This window comes from Drosophila rhopaloa, unplaced genomic scaffold (genome assembly GCF_018152115.1).
Source record: "Drosophila rhopaloa isolate 14029-0021.01 unplaced genomic scaffold, ASM1815211v1 contig_3, whole genome shotgun sequence".
Classification (NCBI taxonomy): Eukaryota; Metazoa; Arthropoda; class Insecta; order Diptera; family Drosophilidae; genus Drosophila; species Drosophila rhopaloa.
This window is the reverse complement of record NW_025335123.1, coordinates 16,440,858-16,458,851: the sequence shown is the minus strand read 5'-3', so window position 1 is coordinate 16,458,851 and position 17,994 is coordinate 16,440,858. Positions and strand designations below refer to the sequence as shown.

At 37.8% G+C, this 17,994-nt stretch overlaps 1 protein-coding gene across 8 annotated transcripts in view; it reads left to right on the top strand.

Annotated features, from left to right (window-relative positions):
- Positions 1 to 17,994, top strand: part of LOC108050844 (low-density lipoprotein receptor-related protein 2) — a 163,158-nt gene that overhangs the window by 122,322 nt on the left and 22,842 nt on the right. For all 8 annotated transcript variants that reach the window (XM_044461169.1, XM_044461172.1, XM_044461167.1 and 5 more), the window contains exons 3-4: positions 12,039 to 12,191; positions 12,708 to 12,839. In XM_044461169.1, the coding sequence (XP_044317104.1) occupies positions 12,039 to 12,191; positions 12,708 to 12,839 (285 nt within the window). The remainder of the gene's footprint in view (positions 1 to 12,038; positions 12,192 to 12,707; positions 12,840 to 17,994) is intronic.

Here is a 17,994-nt window from a genome sequence, read left to right as displayed (position 1 = left end):
CGCTTGGCAACAGTTGACCCCCATTCCCCTTAACCCTTCACCCCGTCCCCTTAACCCTTTGACACTGCTGCAGTCATCGATTATTAACAGAGAAAGGCGATGAGAAAACGAGAATTTCGCTGAGGGGCCCAAACGAGTTAACGAAGGAGGGGGGTGGGCTAACGCCTCCGCATTGGGCCGCGATTGACCAACGACACTCGAGGGGCTTGTCCGCCCCCTCACCGCACTTTTCCGCCCACAGCCAGGCTGGCATTTTTCCTCTTAAAGCTTAAAGTTTTCCCTCTGGGCCATCAATTGCTGGCAATTAAAAGCCGAATTGCATTTTCCAATAATGCTGGCATGCAACGCGATTCGGCCCCTTAACCCTCCAACTCCCCCACCCCCCAATCCTTAACCCCCGTCGCCACAGTGCCCATTGTTTTTGGGGGCACAAAACGCCGGCGAAATTGTTTGGCATCGTTTGGCCTAATGCTAATTTCGCGCCGTCTGCCACCATAAACAACATCAGGGCTGGTCACACCGACTGCCCCTTGACACCTTGACCCACTCGACCCCTAACCTCTTAACCCCCCGACGGCCAGTCCACTTTTTGCCCCCCCCGGTTCAGAGTGCGCGTGATTTCATTTTGAACGCGCTTCAAATTCAAATTAATGCGACACAAATGTTGCACAGTAGGGAAATGGCAACTTGCGGAGCAGAAAATCAAACAGAGAAAGGCGAAAAAGAAAAAAGAAAAAAAAAACATTGGAGAATACCCGAAGCATAAAGACAAATATTAGTACTTCGTCCCCATTAATGTTGTCAAATATATATTGCTTTAATTACATTCCTACTTTAATTTACTTTAAAAGTAATAGCTGTCACTTATTTCGGATTAAGGTATTAGTTGGCTTGCCTAATTCCACATGTCTCAAAGTCGTTAAATAATCAACAGCACTTTTCTAGAATTTTAATCCCAAAGAAATAACACTAAAAAAAATAAATAATCTTAGAAAACAATAGTTTATGAATTAAATACAGCTAAAGTTATTTTTCAATTTAAGATTCTTTTTCAAATTATAATAATAAAACTTTAATATTTGTTTGACTTTTTTCTGTCTTGGGACTTTCTCATTTCATCCTCACGTAAAGGAAATCCCTCAATTTGCAATTACTTTTGTTCTCCATTACATGACAACAGACCCTTATTTTCAAGGTCATTAAGCATTATACACATCAAGATCAGAGCACCGTGCTTACAGCCACTTAAAGTTACTCCGCCGATTCCTTGAATTCCTCTGCATTTTGTATGCCAGGTTGCATTCAACTTCGAATCGCGCCAATGCCATTGTCCTTTGGGCCCAGGACAAAGGGATTTTCACTAACAACAAGGCAACAAGAGGAGGAAAAGAGAAGGGAAAGAGGGAAAAAAGCCATAATAAAGCCGCACAACAACACGAACAGAAAGAAAGCCAAAGTCGTCCGTGAAAAAATCCTTTTGTGCCAACTTTAAAGCTGAGCCGTGGGAACAAAACAAGCAAGTGTTAAGGAATCCAAAAAAGAAACATCAATAGACAGTTTAATACCCTTTCAAAATTATAAATCCTGTTCGTTCGAATTTTAAAGGCTATGGTATTAAAATGTATTAAAACACACAGGGCTTGTATTTAAATTGTACTTCTATTTTAAATTGTAAAATAATGCTTTTTACAAAACATAGCTGTTCAATAATCTTATACCTTTATGCTTTTTTAATTAAAAAATGTACCATTTCTAAGTAAAATATTATTCAAAACCAAAAAAGGTCTAACGAATGAGATGATGTCCTCTCTATCTATCTCTTTCCCCTTTTTCCTCTCTGTCGCACATTAAAGTTATGGCAAAGTGGGTTTTTACTGTCGCAAAAAATCTCGGTGACTGAGTTTTCTTGGATTTTTTAATTTTTGTTTTGAAGTTCTCCTTTTAGCACGTTATCCCAATCCCGTTTTTCCCCATCGTCCCTCTCGCTCTATTTGTTCTGGGGACGTGCTGAGGGGTAGACAGAGACAGGTAGAACGGCGGTGAAAGAGAGGGGGTGAAAAAGAGAGCAGGCTGGCGCGCATTTTGGCAGGCATTAATTTCCCCCGTGGGAATCCCCCATTTCCCTCTTCATTTTTTTTGTTTTCAGAGTTGGCAAATATAAAAAAAAAGCTAAATAAAAATAGAATTAAACAACTGACTCGGAAAATGTATCACTTATTTTATATCAAAAAAAAATAAGCACAAACTAATTGTTTGGTTAAGAAATATAAAAACACAAACGCACTGAACCATTATTTAAAAGCATTCAAAGCAATATGTACAAAATAAAAACCTAACAAAGGAGATGTTTTAATATATATTTTTTAAATACCACTAAAGCTCACACAAGAAATTTAGTTTATGTTTTTTCAAAAGCATTAATTTAACTAATACATAATAATGCATTCATGTTTTTAGAATTAATAAAGATCTCGCTGAGGTAAAATGTATTTTTGTTAGTATTTCAATAATATATCAAAGACTTTAAATTACTTTATAGTGTAATAGTATAATAGTCATCTATTTAATATTAATTTATTATTATGAAAAATTTAATTTAAAAATTACCAAAGTAGCTATAAAAAAGCCAAGTTAGCCGCTCAAATTGTTGTTGTTTACGTTTGAGTTTTGTTGTTATTTGTGTTTGTTGCTTGGGCTAGTTTGAACTTGTTTGTTTGTTTTTTTTCTTTGTAGTTATTGGAGTTTTAGGTTGCACAACGTGTTTATGGAGTCACTTTTTCAAGTTTTTCAGTACCAGTTTCCAAGCATGGCCGTAATGTCACGTAGCTATCTCTTACCCGCTTTTCGGCCCATTTTTCCGACTCCTGTGGGTCCTTTTCCTACTATTTTCCTATTGCCACTATCGATAACCAATTTAGGCTGCAATTGGTAGAATGCTTCACCACCTTTATGCATTAATTTTAAAAATAAATTAAATTTATTATTTTATTCTTATATTCTAATCAACTAATTTAATTTCTAAATAGCACATATTAATGCTTTGTGATTCCTTTTTATACCCTTGCAGAGGGTATTATAATTTTGGTCAAAAGTGTGCAACGCAGTGAAGGAGACATCTCCGACCCTATAAAGTATATATATTCTTGATCAGGATCATCTCCTGAGTTGATATAGCCATGTCCGTCTGTCCGTCTGTCCGTCTGTCTGTCCGTCTGTCTGTCCGTCTGTCTGTCCGTCTGTCTGTTTCTACGCGAACTAGTCTCTCAGTTTTAAAGATATCGAATTGAAACTTTGCACACACCCTTCTTTCCTTTGCACGCAGTATATAAGTCGGAACGGCCGGGATCGGCCGACTATATCCTATAGCTGCCATATAACTGAACGATCGGGAATGCCATAACTTTGGTGTTTTTAAAGTTAGAAAGTTGGGATTTTCTATGGGTTTTACATTTGGCCAATCAATTTGACGTACCAAATTTTATAAGGATCGGCCGACTATATCCTATAGCTGCCATATAACTGAACGATCGGAAATGCCACAACTTTGGTGTTTGTAAAGTTAGGAAGTTGGGATTTTCTATGGGTTTTACATTTGGCCAATCAATTTGACGTACCAAATTTTAAAAGGATCGGCCGACTATATCCTATAGCTGCCATATAACTGATTAATCGGAAATGCCATAACTTTGGTGTTTGTAAAGTTAGGAAGTTGGGATTTTCTATGGGTTTTATTTTTGGCCAATCAATCCGACCTACCAAACTTCATAAGGATCGGCCGACTATATCCTATATCTGCCATATAACTGAACGATTGGAAATGCCATAACTTTGGTGTTTTTAAAGTTAGGAAGTTGGGATTTTTTATGAGTATTAAGAATGCATCATATGAATAATTTTGGGGAATATATTTTACAGAGTATTCTGCAAGGGTATATCAACTTCGGCTCCGCCCGAAGTTAGCTTTCCTTTCTTGTTATATTTTCCTTCCACTAAAGTGTTTTTTAAACTTTTCTGTTGCCCTTAAGGTTTGAAAATTATGAACTCCTTGTTTGTATGTCATTAATTATGCCAGCTTTTCGAGAGATTATTAATATGTGTACTGGTCGTGTTCCGGATACGGTCCGTGGATCCCGGATCCTGCCTGAAAGTCCTTTGAAGTACTTTTCGCTCTTGTTTTGCTTATTGAATGTGCGTAAGGTCATCAAATATAAATTGCGGGTGTCTGCGTCTCTTTGCAAATGTATTGGTATTTTTGACCTGCAGTTGAAAGCTGCAAGTGCGAGGAGGGCTTTATAAATTATTATTTAAATTATAATGTTAATTGCTGTATTGCTTATTTCAAATGTTTTTATAAAACCTTTTTTTATTAATTAAATATGCATGGCCTTTGGAAACTGTCATTTTTTATGTTTTAGTTTTTTTACTTTGGAAAAGTTCGTTGAAAGTTCATTGATAAAGGTTTGTCAGACAAGAAAAATATTCCTTTTATTTAATTTATGCTGCATATATATGCAACTTTAGCTTTAAATATACTTTTTCTAAGCGCTTAAGAAAATATAAGTCAACTTTAAATTAAACTTTATGGGCCCCCCTCGCTGTCCGTCGGCTGTTTACTTTGCCCGCCGGCTGTGACGTCGCCGTCAACGTCATCGTCATCGTCCGCATCGGTGGTCCACACGTCACAGGACGACACGGGCAGGGATGCGGTGTGCTGGAATGCAGGATCCACATCCACATCCACATCCTCGGAATCCATCCATTGGCTTGTTGCCGCGGTCGCATTAACCCTTCACAGCCGTTGCGGGTCGGCGATGCCGTCGCCCACGTCAGCGCTAAAAATAATAGGCCGCCTGTGTGCATACAAATGAGTCCCAGGGCAGGGCTATCCGTGCACTGGAAAAAATCTCAGGATAGTTGCTCTAACAACTAAAAAAAAACCCTAAAAAAATATATATATTCCCACCATTTTCTAATATATATTTATAGTTATATATGCAAAGTCTTTTTAAAATATGTAAATCAAGCCTTGATTTTTAATAGATCCTTAAAGATCAAAACAATTTATTCACTGTTTTTTGGCTGATAAGCCAGGACTTATTAGAAAAGTGTTTATTATAGCCTTTTATTTTGCTGAAAATAACGAACAAATTTTGTATCGTTAAAATGCCCCATCTGATAATGCACTTCTAATGGAAATATACATTTTTCTGTGTGATTTTTGGGTGGAATTGGAGGATGGCCTGGAGTTTGGGTTGGAGTTTGGCTTCGAGCATGCAATTATGCCAGCTCCCCTCCGGCCCCGCACCCCGCGCTTCTGTCCCACGCCCAACCCCCCTCCCCCCGATCACCCCACAGCACGCCCTTTTCTTTTATGGCCATGCTCTGGCGCCTGTGTGTCTGAGTTTTTTGCCGTTTTTATTGCAACTATTTGCATGACAGCGTATAATAATTTACTCGTTAAAAAAAGAATCTCACTTTGGTGGCATAATTAACGGCATCTCTGCTGAAGATCCCTTTTTTTATTTTGTTTTACTCGTATTTTGTTTGGCCAAGTTGCATTTGGTTGTTGGCCTTTTTTTTTTGGTTTTTTGGCAACGTTGTCTGTTTGCTCTTGTCCACCTCTTTTCCCCTTTTAATGCAATATTTATTCGCTTATTTATATTTGTATTTATTTAATTTCTTTTGCTCCTTGGCCTTTGTTTGCCGGCCAGGTTATGCTGCATAAATATTTAATTTATTTCCATTTATGTTCCTCACACAGAAATAAATTATTATTATGCTGCTTCGTTTGCTTGCTCTTTTTTTTCAACATACTTTCGCATGCATTGAAAGCACATCGGAGTTTGTTTGATATTTATTTATATTTTTGCCATTTCGCTGTTGCGTTTTGAAATTTATCACATTTAATACTGAAAAATTTGTCATGTGATTTAGTGTCACGAATTTATTTATATGTTAATGCCGGAATATGCATTTTATGGCGCATTTCGCATCGCAATTAATTATTTATTTTAAATTATAAATTAATCACGAACTGCATCGCCCTTCGGCACCCCTCATCATCCATCTGCCGCCGCTTGGAATCACGTACGAAATCACATTATTGGCCATGGGAGGGTTAAGCGGCTGCGGTCATCGATACATGGCTAACTGCTGGGGGAATTCATGCGGTAATCGGGTACAATCTCACCAGAAGGTATGCTATCAATTTAAAAATTTAAAATATTTTGATGGCGATCAATAGCAAATTATATTTACTTAAATATTTCCCATGCCAATTAATGAGTCTAAACATTTCAGTTTGTAATGTTATTCATTATACAATTATTATGATAATATATATATTTCGGTTAATGTCAAAATCGATTTTAATGCGCTGAATGCGAAACGAAAGGCAAACATTGTAAGCTGAGACGTGCCTCGATACGAATGCCCGCAACAATTTGCCGGACATTATGACGCAGCTTCATCGCTTTCACATTACTTTTACGTTTTCCATTTTCCGCCTGAATGTTGCGACTTTTCGAATTTTCTTTTCCTTTGTTGTTCCTTTCCCAAGGCATATCAGCTATCAGCTTTTCATTGTATAAGATAATAAAATTGCAATGAGTTTTTTAATTTTATGATTTAAAGAATTAATTTGATATTGATTTAAATGTAGGATCGGTTGTTCTTGTTTTATTATGTGCACTTTAAAATTCTTAAAATGTATGGTTTTTACAAATATTAAGTAATTGGGTATAGTATATTTTATTATATTTATATTAGGGCATTGCGAATATCGCATTGTATGTCACTTTTTCCACTAGCCAGTATTTTATTCTCTTTGGCTTCGACTGCTTTTCAACTTGGCTTCCTTAATGACTGCCAAATGCACTCTCCACATGACCAAACTGCCTTAAACCCTCACATGCCCCTGCCATTATTCAAAAAGTCCCAAAAAAAGTGCGGCAAAAAGGGGGAGGGAATCGTTTGGAGTTTGAAAAGCTGTTGCCAGTTATTGGCTGGCCCCCAAAATGTATGCTATGCTTTGCAACTGGAGATGTACTGATGTACTGGGTGGGTGCCCCAAAACGAAACCCCCTCTCCCTCTCCCCCTCCCCCTCCCAGGGGCTCTCTTTTGGCCAGTGGCACAGCCATCAATAAATAATAAATTGCCTATAAAAACTGATAAATTCATTGATGAATCTTCGAGAGAGTCGGGACGCTCCGTTCCGCAGATCCCATAACGCGTTTGTCTGACTGCCATATTTGCGGCCACGCCCCTATAATCCTCACTCTGCGCCCCCATCCGATTTTCCCCTCTTTAAGTGAGTAATGGAAATTCATGGTAATAAATGTATGGATGGGCGGGCGGAGGAACGAAGGGGCGGGGGGCGTTCCAAGTGCGGCTTGCACTTTTTGTTGGCATCAGTCTGGGATATCCCACTGGATTCTCTATTTTAACCCACTGAAGCCCTCGCCATGGGCATTTATAAATTTATTCACCCAGAAAATATAATTTATATACTTATACTTATAATAATTTATATTTAAATGTCTTATCTGGACTTTTATCGGCTTTTGGCATCTTTAAAAACTTATAGAATACATTCAATTTAACAATTTATTATATCAAAAACCAACAAAAGGTACTTATCTTACCATCTTTTAAACAAATTTTTTTTCAATTAATTCAAAATAAAGGTTCTACAAAAATGTTCACATTATTAAATAATTATTTTACAACTTCTGCTACATTTTTAATTCTAATAACTGAAGTTTAATATTATATAAAAAGTATAAAACTATAACTGCAAAATCTCTAGCGGAGTTAGAGGATGTGAAAAAATAAAAATCCATATATTCATGACATACTTAGAACAGAAATAGCTATTTCCATTTTGATTTGCTGAAAATCTTTTTTGTTCTGTCAAAATCTGAACATTGATTTATGCTTGTGTTGCGAAATTCATCACTACAATAGGAAATGAGCGGAGGAAAAGGGTTCCACTCACTTCTAAGCTTTATATTTTGGGGGTAAGCTGGATTTAGTATGTTCAGTCGAAAATCAAAAACTGAAAAAGCGCCCAAGGAGCGATAAAGTGGCTGAAAATTCACAATTTCCATTGGCCCAACACGATTGTTTTCACCTGTCTGGGCTTAAGAAGATTACAAATCAGTTTAAAACTACTCCAAAGCCAATACAAAATTGACGAGAACAAGCTCATCAATCTGCTTGAAAAACACACTTGCCATTTAAGCTATGTGTTTTTGTAATTTGATTTTTTGTAACTACATAACACTTGCCTGAAGGATTAATGACCTGAAAAGCTGGATACCGGAACATAATCCTTTTTAAATTCCAATATTTGAATATTTTCCTTGAAAACAGTAACTGAACTTCGACCTGTTTTAAAGTGTACTACCCATTGTTTATTTTATTTCTGTGGCGCAGGGGAAATGCCTGAACCATCCATCTATTCGTCTAGCCATCCGTTCATATATTTTTGATTTACCCCCACCAAAATAACTGCAAAGGAAAATCGCAGACAAACATTATTTCCTGGCCGGTCCCTTTGTTTGGGTATTTTTATACCCTTGCAGAGGGTATTATAATTTTGGTCAAAAGTGTGCAACGCAGTGAAGGAGACATCTCCGACCCTATAAAGTATATATATTCTTGATCAGGATCACCTCCTGAGTTGATATAGCCATGTCCGTCTGTCCGTCTGTCCGTCTGTCCGTCTGTCCGTCTGTCTGTCCGTCTGTCTGTTTCTACGCGAACTAGTCTCTCAGTTTTAAAGATATCGAATTCAAACTTTGCACACACCCTTCTTTCCTTTGCACGCAGTATATAAGTCGGAACGGCCGGGATCGGCCGGCTATATCCTATAGCTGCCATATAACTGATTGATCGGAAATGCCATAACTTTGGTGTTTGTCAAGTTAGGAAGTTGGGATTTTCTATGGGTTTTATATATGGCCAATCAATCCGACATACCAAATTTCATAAGGATCGGCCGACTATATCCTATAGCTGCCATATAACTGATTGATCGGAAATGCCATAACTTTGGTGTTTGTAAAGTTAGGAAGCTGGGATTTTCTATGGGTTTTATATTTGGCCAATTAATCTGACCTACCAAATTTCATAAGGATCGGCCGACCATATCCTATAGCTGCCATATAACTGAACGATTGGAAATGCCATAACTTTGGTGTTTTTAAAGTTAGGAAGTTGGGATTTTTTATGAGTATTAAGAATGCATCATATGAATAATTTTGGAGAATATAATTTACAGAGTATTCTGCAAGGGTATATCAACTTCGGCTCCGCCCGAAGTTAGCTTTCCTTTCTTGTTTCGCCTGTTTTTTGTTAAATGTAATTTTAAGTGACGTCGCCAAAGTTGAGACGTGACAAAATTACAAAATATTTTGTAAGCTCTTAAAACCGTTGATGCTGTTGCCAGGAAAATGGCAAAAAAGGGGATGGGAGCAAGGAGCAGGACGAGGAAGAGGATGAGGACATGGCCATAACATGGCCCATAACAATAAAAACAAATAGAAGCAGCAACAGCAACATAATACTTAATAACGTGCATTTTGATGTTGTCGCGGTTGATGGGAGGACAGGAAATTCCAGAGTTGGAGTTGAATTTTGGGTTCGGATCGAGGGGATATCCGGGACGAAAGGGGAGTTGAGAGTCCTCCGCCTGTGTCATTATCCCCATTCCCGGCGACAACTTTTGTGCGGGCACATCAAAGGCAGTTGGCTACTCGTTTTTTCGGAACTTGGACACCAAAATAGTTTTCCTGCCAGCTGAAAACTATTTCAAGAGGCTTTCTCCACAACAAAAGTGGCAAACAAACGAAGTAAGAAAAGTTGGCAAAACAGATGCGGGACAAGTCCTTGAACACTGGTAAAATATGATACCAAAATTACAGGAATAAAAAACCAAAGAGCTTAATATAGGTATTAATATTATTATTTAATTTGAAAACTTATAAATATTTGAAAATTTGTTGTTGTGCAGATCACAATTTTTATTGGCATTCTTTCAATTATTTATATTTTTATTTTTATTTAAGAATATTAAGGCTATCAAAGGTTTCAGCTCGCACAATTAAAGGTTAAATCCCCTGAAATGCAAATGTGAATTTCACGCTGTGATAAAACACGAATTCGTTTTCGTTTTGAATTGCATGACATGATGGGATGTGGTGGAGGGGGGTTGGAGTTTCGGGGGGTTGGAAAACAGGGGGGAGGGGAAAGCTGGCTTAGCTGGTTGTCGACTGCGGCTTGCCTCTTATTATGACTCGGAAGCGGCAAAAATAATTTCGGCATGAATTACCAAACGGAGAATGCACTCACTAATTAGATGCATAATTAGACATGATGTATTCGGGGTTGTTTCAAAGGTGAGCGGCGAAAAGTGGGGAAAACGCTGTGGCCTACGTGCATTTTCACAGGCCAGGCCAACACACAACTTTAGTGGCTTAAATGTCTGCTGGTTTTTAAACTGTTTAAGGCAAATAATTGAAATTGAAATGAAATTCTTGTACTTTATTGTAGTTTGATTACATTTTGTGAACAATATTTAAATCTAAGCTTTTTAAATAAAATAAAAGTTTCTATTCTTTACATTTTAACTGAAATTATTTTGGAAATCTTGTTTTCTTGAAAGCTTTTTTCGTTCTCGGATTCCTTTTGTCTTTTGACAGGTTCTTTGTGCTTTTCCTACTCTGCTTTCACTCCAGTTTAAGATCTCGGCTTTACTTTGTGTCAATTCTATTAACTTCACTTCGAATCGGGCTTAATTGAAGTTCGTTTTCAACTTCCATCGAAGATGCGGCAGTGGAAGTTGCAGCTGTAGCAGGTGCAGCCGACGAAAAAAATGGGAAAAATAAAGGGAAAATGGAACCCTCCGCCTTTCTCCACCTTTCGCTGCCCGCTTTCTCTCACTTGGCCGCAAAAAGTTGGGCACGTGCGGAGTGCACGTAGCCGGAAACAAATGACATTGTCAGCGCCCTGGCCCCAAAAACTGAACAGTCGACCCCTCGTCCAGATTGCACGCCCCCCGCCCCTCGCCCCTGTCCTACATTTCCCCATTTTCCCTTCCATTTTCCCCGTCGAGAAGAAATCCCAGCTAAGCATTTCCGGTCGCGTTCTGACTTTACTGCTCCTTTTTTCTTGGCCTCTGCTGTTGCAGTATTTCCTCTACGCTTTCCCCATGTGTGTGTGCCTGTGTGTGTGTATCTGTGTGTATGTGGGTGTATGTGTGCCAGTGTGTGTGACAAGGCCATTAGCCGCGGCGGCTTTGGCAACCACAAAAGTTGAGGCGCATCCTTGCAGCTGCCATTTTATGACAGTCTTTTGTTGTCTGCAGCCAAGCTTCCCTTTGCCGAGCTTCTTCTCTCACACTCAAAAAAGTCATTCTCCGCTTGTTAATTAGCAGGACAGCGTTCTTAGTTCCAATAAATGGCGAAAAAAAACTTAAATACACTTAAACGCATTTCAAGCAAATCAAAAATCCAATTCAATATATAAAAGTAACTTAAAAGGTTCTGTAAGGGTATTTTTAAAAAAGTTATAAAAAAAAAATGTGTCAATGTATATAAAAATATAGAAGCACTATTGATCCTTGTAATGTAATCTACTGAATAATATTTCTTAAATTAAGAAAATTAATAGAAAAGAAAATAAAAACGTATTTTAAATTATTATAATACATAAACGTTGTTGTGTATTAAAAACAAAGTTATATTAATCACAAAAGTACAAAAAAATAGTAAATCTTTTAAACCTTAAGACGAAGTCTTATTAAACTACCAATTCAACGACTTTTACCATAAAAAAAAAACTAGAAAAACTTTTTTTTTTAAATTACTGCCAAGTGTAGTGGCCATTTGACAGCTTGTTTACTGGCACTGCATTGCTCATTATCAAAGTTTGGGTCTGACTTTCGTATAAGTCGCAGGACAAAGCGGCAGTCACATGCCAATTAGTTCGATAAAGGGAGCCCTTACTGATTTTCCGATTTTTCCCCATTTTCCAGGTGGCAGCTTGGGCAGCACAGGTGGCAGCGGCATCAACACCGAGTGTCCGACGGACTCGTTCCGCTGCAACAACGGCAAGTGCATCTCGCACCACTGGGTCTGTAATTACCAAAAGGACTGTGACGATGGCGAGGACGAGATGCAGTCATGCCGTAAGTACCAGTCACCAATCGCCAGCCGGTGGAAATTCGGGAAAACCATAATTAAAATGTGAAATTATAGACAGTAATTAAGTGGGCCGTGCAATTCGTCCACGAAACCAAAGAAAATTTTCAAGAGCTCAGCGGTTGGCAGTTCAATGAATGGTTTAATCGAATTTCCCTTCAACTTTTATCCGCAGAAATATCTGATTTTAATTATTAAAGATGTGATTATTGCATACAGATTTTACATAAAAGTGTGAAATGTAATTTATATAAGATATTAAGTAAATTTACTTTTATTGTGCAAATCGATGCACCAGAGACATATAATCGAAATAAATAAAATTCAAAAGAGGTTGCAAATAAATAAAAATATATAATTTAAAATTCCTAATAATGTTTTTAAGAATGCGAGATGCATTTGTTTTTCGGTCCATTTCAAACTAAAATTAGCAATATCCCGAATTTCCATTTTTCTTGTTTTATTTTTTGGTTTTTTTTAACATTTGTTAATGACTATTACAGCTCCACCGGAATGCGAAACGCCCCAGCTTAATTGTGGGCAGTATGTGTTCAACAAGACCTATTGCATCCCTCCGCATTATCGCTGCGATATGATCGAGGATTGTGAGGATAAATCAGATGAGGCGCAGTGCAGTGAGTAACTCAAATATATATTCCTATATGAACAAGAAAGTTGATATACCCTTGCAGAATATTCTGTAAGTTATATAATATCCAATCGTTCAGTTATATGGCAGCTATAGGATATAGTCGGCCGATCCTTATGAAATTTGGTAGGTCGGATTGATTGGCCAAAAATAAAACCCACAGAAAATCCCAACAATGCCATCAAACATCAAATTTAGTCGTTTTGTAATAACTGCAAGGGTATATAAACTTTGGCTTGCCGAAGTTTTCTTCCTTTCTTGTTGAACAAACCTTTCTAGCTTAATATTTATAGCTTAATATTTATTTATTGCTTAATATTCCTTGTTATTTTACTTATACATATTAGTTCGTTAAAGTATTTCCTACAATTTTTCTAAAGTTTTTAAAAGAGATTCCATTTCATATTGGCTAATAAATATATAATTCGATATAATAAATCCAAACCTGGCTGTGTTAGAGATACGAAGGATATAAAATATTTCACATCCATGTAACCAGATATACCGAAATATAGATATATCAATTTTCAGTAATGGACCACAAAATAAAAACAAGATTTGAATAAATAGTAACAGTGAGTTTATGTAATACGGTTTTAAAATTAAGTTTTAATGTGTTTCTTTTTGTATAGGTTTTGGGTGCAGAAGTGTAAGTGTCGAAATATAAATATTAGTAATTTTCAATGTCATATTGCATAAGCACTATTGAATGCATTATAATAGATCCCAACATTGCAGCGCTGTAGATCCGAGTAACAGGAAACAATTTCATGACGTTCAATTCAACAGGGCTTCGAACCATTTGAAGCTGGAGGCTCTCGAACTACGAAAAAATAAAATAAACGTTAAAAAATGTGTATAATTTAGCCGATTTTATCATACAGATTGTTCAAGACGAACATTTAAAACCGACCCAAACAAAGTACGTTCCTCCATTAGACGCAAAATCTTCTTATCATCATTTAATACATTCCGCATAATGGAAAGATTGATGTAGACATCCAAGTAGTAAAAGAAGCAGGCAGTGAAATCCAGTATAAAATTATTAGCTGTACTATTCATATTAACTTGACCATATTTGAAGAAGGTATAGATCTGGTAAAAGAAATACACCGACCATAGGTAGTTATCGCAAAAGACCATTACCCACTGGATCCCGGATACCTCTGCCAGCTGGCTTATTATCGACTGCAGTTGACTTCGGCGCTTGGCTATGTCATCCACCTGATCGGCTAGATCACAACATCTGCTCATAATAAACGCCCTTCGACGGGGAAGTTTGCTTAGGCTCCTGCTCTTTTCCATCACCTTTCTTAGCTCCGTGTGGACAACATGATATTGGGCGCGAACGAACAGCATTAACAATGAATTCTGGGACATGGCCAGATTCAGAATGCATGCAGCCCACAACTGGAAGGGCAATAAAAAGACTTGGGCGAAGCTTACGCGATTCAACTCATACACAACCACGGCAATTTCCAAAAGCACAGTTGCAAAACCCGTGAAGATTTTCATGTAAATATTCCTGCGAAAAGATCTCATTATGTTCGGACTAGCCAGAATCAGTCGGATTATGGTTCCGGTGATCTGCATTATCTGGGTGCGTCGATACCATCTATTGAGTACCGTAAGAACCCCTACAAAATTCAGAAAGTTTATATATTATATTATTTTGTAACTAGCATTTTTTTTTTACCTGCCATTATCCGCACACACATGAAAGCTAAAATAACAGCTGAGTACAGTCCTTTATAGTTTTTAAAAATCCCATATAAATTGGTGCAACAATAAACGAGGCAAGTAAAAATGGCGAGGTTGATCGTTACGAAGTAGAGTGTACATTTCCAAGACCTGAAGAAGCGTCCTGTCCGCCAATCGAACTCGAAGTTGCTCAAGCCGATCAAGTGGCAATAAAAGTAGACTGCCCTTACCCAGTCGGCCATTTCGTAAAACTAAAACAGTCGTCGATGCGGCACCCATCGAATGAGATAATTATTTATTCCGCAGTGAATGACATTGAAATATGGCCCTCATTGCGAACGAAGATTGTTCTGATCAGATTGGGGACCAACAAGCCATTATTTTAAAGTTTTTTTTGTGTATGAGGTATAATTGAAAACAAGCCGAACTTTATATACCCTTGCAGTTATTACAAATCGACTACATTTCGATTTCTATGCCTATATTACTAAAAACACTGAAGCTAAGTCGCTGCATTTGGCCATTGTTTCTATGGCAGCTATATGATATTGTTGTCCGATTTAAATTTTATTAAAACCGTTATTCCATAATATTTAAATATTACCAAATCTCAAAGAAAAACAAAGTTATAATTTTTTTGAATTTGTTTTTCCGATTGTTTCTATGAGAGCTATATGATATAGTCGCACGATCCGGCTCGTTCCGACTTATATACTACCTGCAATAGAAAGACAACTTTTGGGAAAATAAAAAAGGATGACCCAATTCTAACTAAGAGATTTTGTGCCTTTTCTCGCTTTCAATGTAATTTTGTTGAGTAGGCAAATATTGACTAGCTCATCCACATCCTGAGTTCCTTAGACGAAACCTTTAAAGAGGGTGGTGTAACAATTTGCTTTGCAAAATGTTTACATTTTATTATGCCAATTTTATTTATGTAAATTTCAACACTGAGATGTAACCAAAGACCGCAGTTCTTGTTTTCCCAACTTAATTACACAAGCGTGCAAGTAAAGACAGAATATTTACAGACATAGACTTCCACACCCATGCGATATATATATATATATATTTATAGAGAAATATCTGCAAAATCCCCAAGGTAAAGGCCGCAAATTAGCGAGGAAAACTCAAGGCGAACAGAAATGGATCAATTTGATGTGGGGCCATAAATCTTTTCCTTGGAAAGGGAGGGTTAAGGGTAGAATGTTAACCCTTTAGCTAGTGGGATTGATGATGGCCGGCCAAAGTTGTTTCTGTTGAGAGGTTCATGGCTGGAATCGCAAATGAAGTCCAATTTAGTTGAGTCGAGGGTAAAAGCGATGAAAAGTAAGCGGTCCTAAAAATAAAACTACTGGGAGTATTTCTCTATTTAAAGTGAATGTGAAACAGAAAAAGGCTGAGAAATAAGCTTAAGCTTAAAATTATACTAAATAAGCAAATATACCTAAGCTACCAAATAAAAATATTTGTTGCATTTAAAAAAATGTATCCAATTTATATCCAAATTTAAACAACATCTTTTTAAGCCTTCTAATTTTTACTCAATATTTATCTTCATTCTGTGTTGTGCATTTCATTTCCAATGAATAATTTTCAGCCGTTTTATTTCTCTCTACTTTTCCAAACAACCGATTAATTTCGTAGCTTGGCATTTGGGGTCATATTGATCGCTGCTGATTTTAATAATCCGCTGACAGTATCCCCACACTCCGCATCTTAACCCACTGTTGCCCCGTCTTTAACCCATCACTTCCCCGTTTTGTCAGCACCTCAACTCGAAAGTCTGTTGTCTGCTCGTTGAGCAAAGAATTTAATGCATTTTCAACAGCTCTCGCTCGGTTGAACTTTGTATGGGGTAAGCCCTATAGCCTTATAGCCTATAGCCCTCTCTTTCTCAGACTTATCGGACCCTCTCTCTTTTTCCGCATTTCCCCGCTTTTCCCGGACTTTCCCGACGCCCCCTGTCTTTGGCATAAAGTTCAAGTGCATTCAGCCAGCAGACTGTGAGCCGCACATTTTGATTAAAAGTTTGCCGAGTGAGAATCCAAAGAAAGGAAGTCCTGCCAGAATGAGAGAGAGCGAGAGAGAGAGAGAGGGGGGATAGTGGCCAGAGCGGGACGGCTGAATGTCCATGCAAATCGCCGAAAAGTGCCCGGGACTTAGAGCATTTATTGCTTGTTATTTAAGATTTATGCACCCGCACACACACTGCTGCGCACCGACAGGCAAACAAATATTTAAATATCTTTGAGGCGACCAATTTCCAAGTGAGCGGGACACTTTTCACTCTTTTCCTGCTTTTCCCGCCCCGCCAGTCGGCATCCTTTTGTGCAAGTTCAGCTGGCAGCTTTGACGACTCCGACTCCAAAACTCTGAAACTCCGTGCAAAACGTGGAAAATGGGGAAAATGTGGGATACGGCTAGACAAACGCCCCACAACTTTGTCCTGCGTGCTGCCTCTCTTTCGCACCGCCGCATGCCGTCCCGCTCGCACACCTAAGCCGAGCTAGAAGGCCAATTTGTCCGCTTACAGAAGGACTGCCAAGTTGACTTTATCCCAGAGTCTGTCTATCCCAGCCTATTTAATATTCCAATTATTTCAAGATTTAAGCTTGATTTGCATATAGACAACGTGCATAAAGATTAAACATACAATGTATTTACATTAACAAAAAGCTGCATAGTTTCCACAATTTCAAAAATAAATAGTGATATTAAATAACAACAATAAAATCTCAAAAATTTATTGGGAACCTAAGAAAATACTATATAATAGAAAAAAGAGGCGTATTAAATGTAACCCTCATTACATGTTTATAATAAATATAATCAATGTATTAGGAAGGACATACCGAAAGTATATGATAAATATTTAATAATGACAATCATTTTCTGTGTGTTCTTAAAATTAAAAACACAAGCTCCTTTTGGCAATAAATATTAAGTAAAACTATTTTTAGCTATGTTAGAAATATTCCAACCAACTCTGATGCCAAAAAGTAGAAGAGTTGGGGAGATAGTCACTGCTTTTTGGCGCACAAAGTTTTGCCGGCACAAGATCAAGTTTAAATTTCATTTTAATTTAATAAGACGTTGCCGTAAAACGAGAGCAGGCCATCTCTTTCAGCCACGCTGTCGCTGTCTCTTTCTAAACGGCCTGTCCCTGTCGCACTTTGTTGCACAATAATTTATCGCGCTTAAATGGCGACAAAATGTTCACTCTTATTGCGTTCTTAACAAATTTATTTTGCGTACGTGTCAACGCGTCGTCTTCTTCAGTCTCTGTGACATTAGCCCCCCTTTTCGCCCTTTTTCCCCCGCCCATGGGCCACGCCCCTACCCCCTGCCTAACCCTCAACGACACGCAAGTTAGTGTGTGTGCGTATCTGTGTGTGTTTGTTTGCCTTCGTTCGCCTTTGTTTGCTTAATTTATGGCA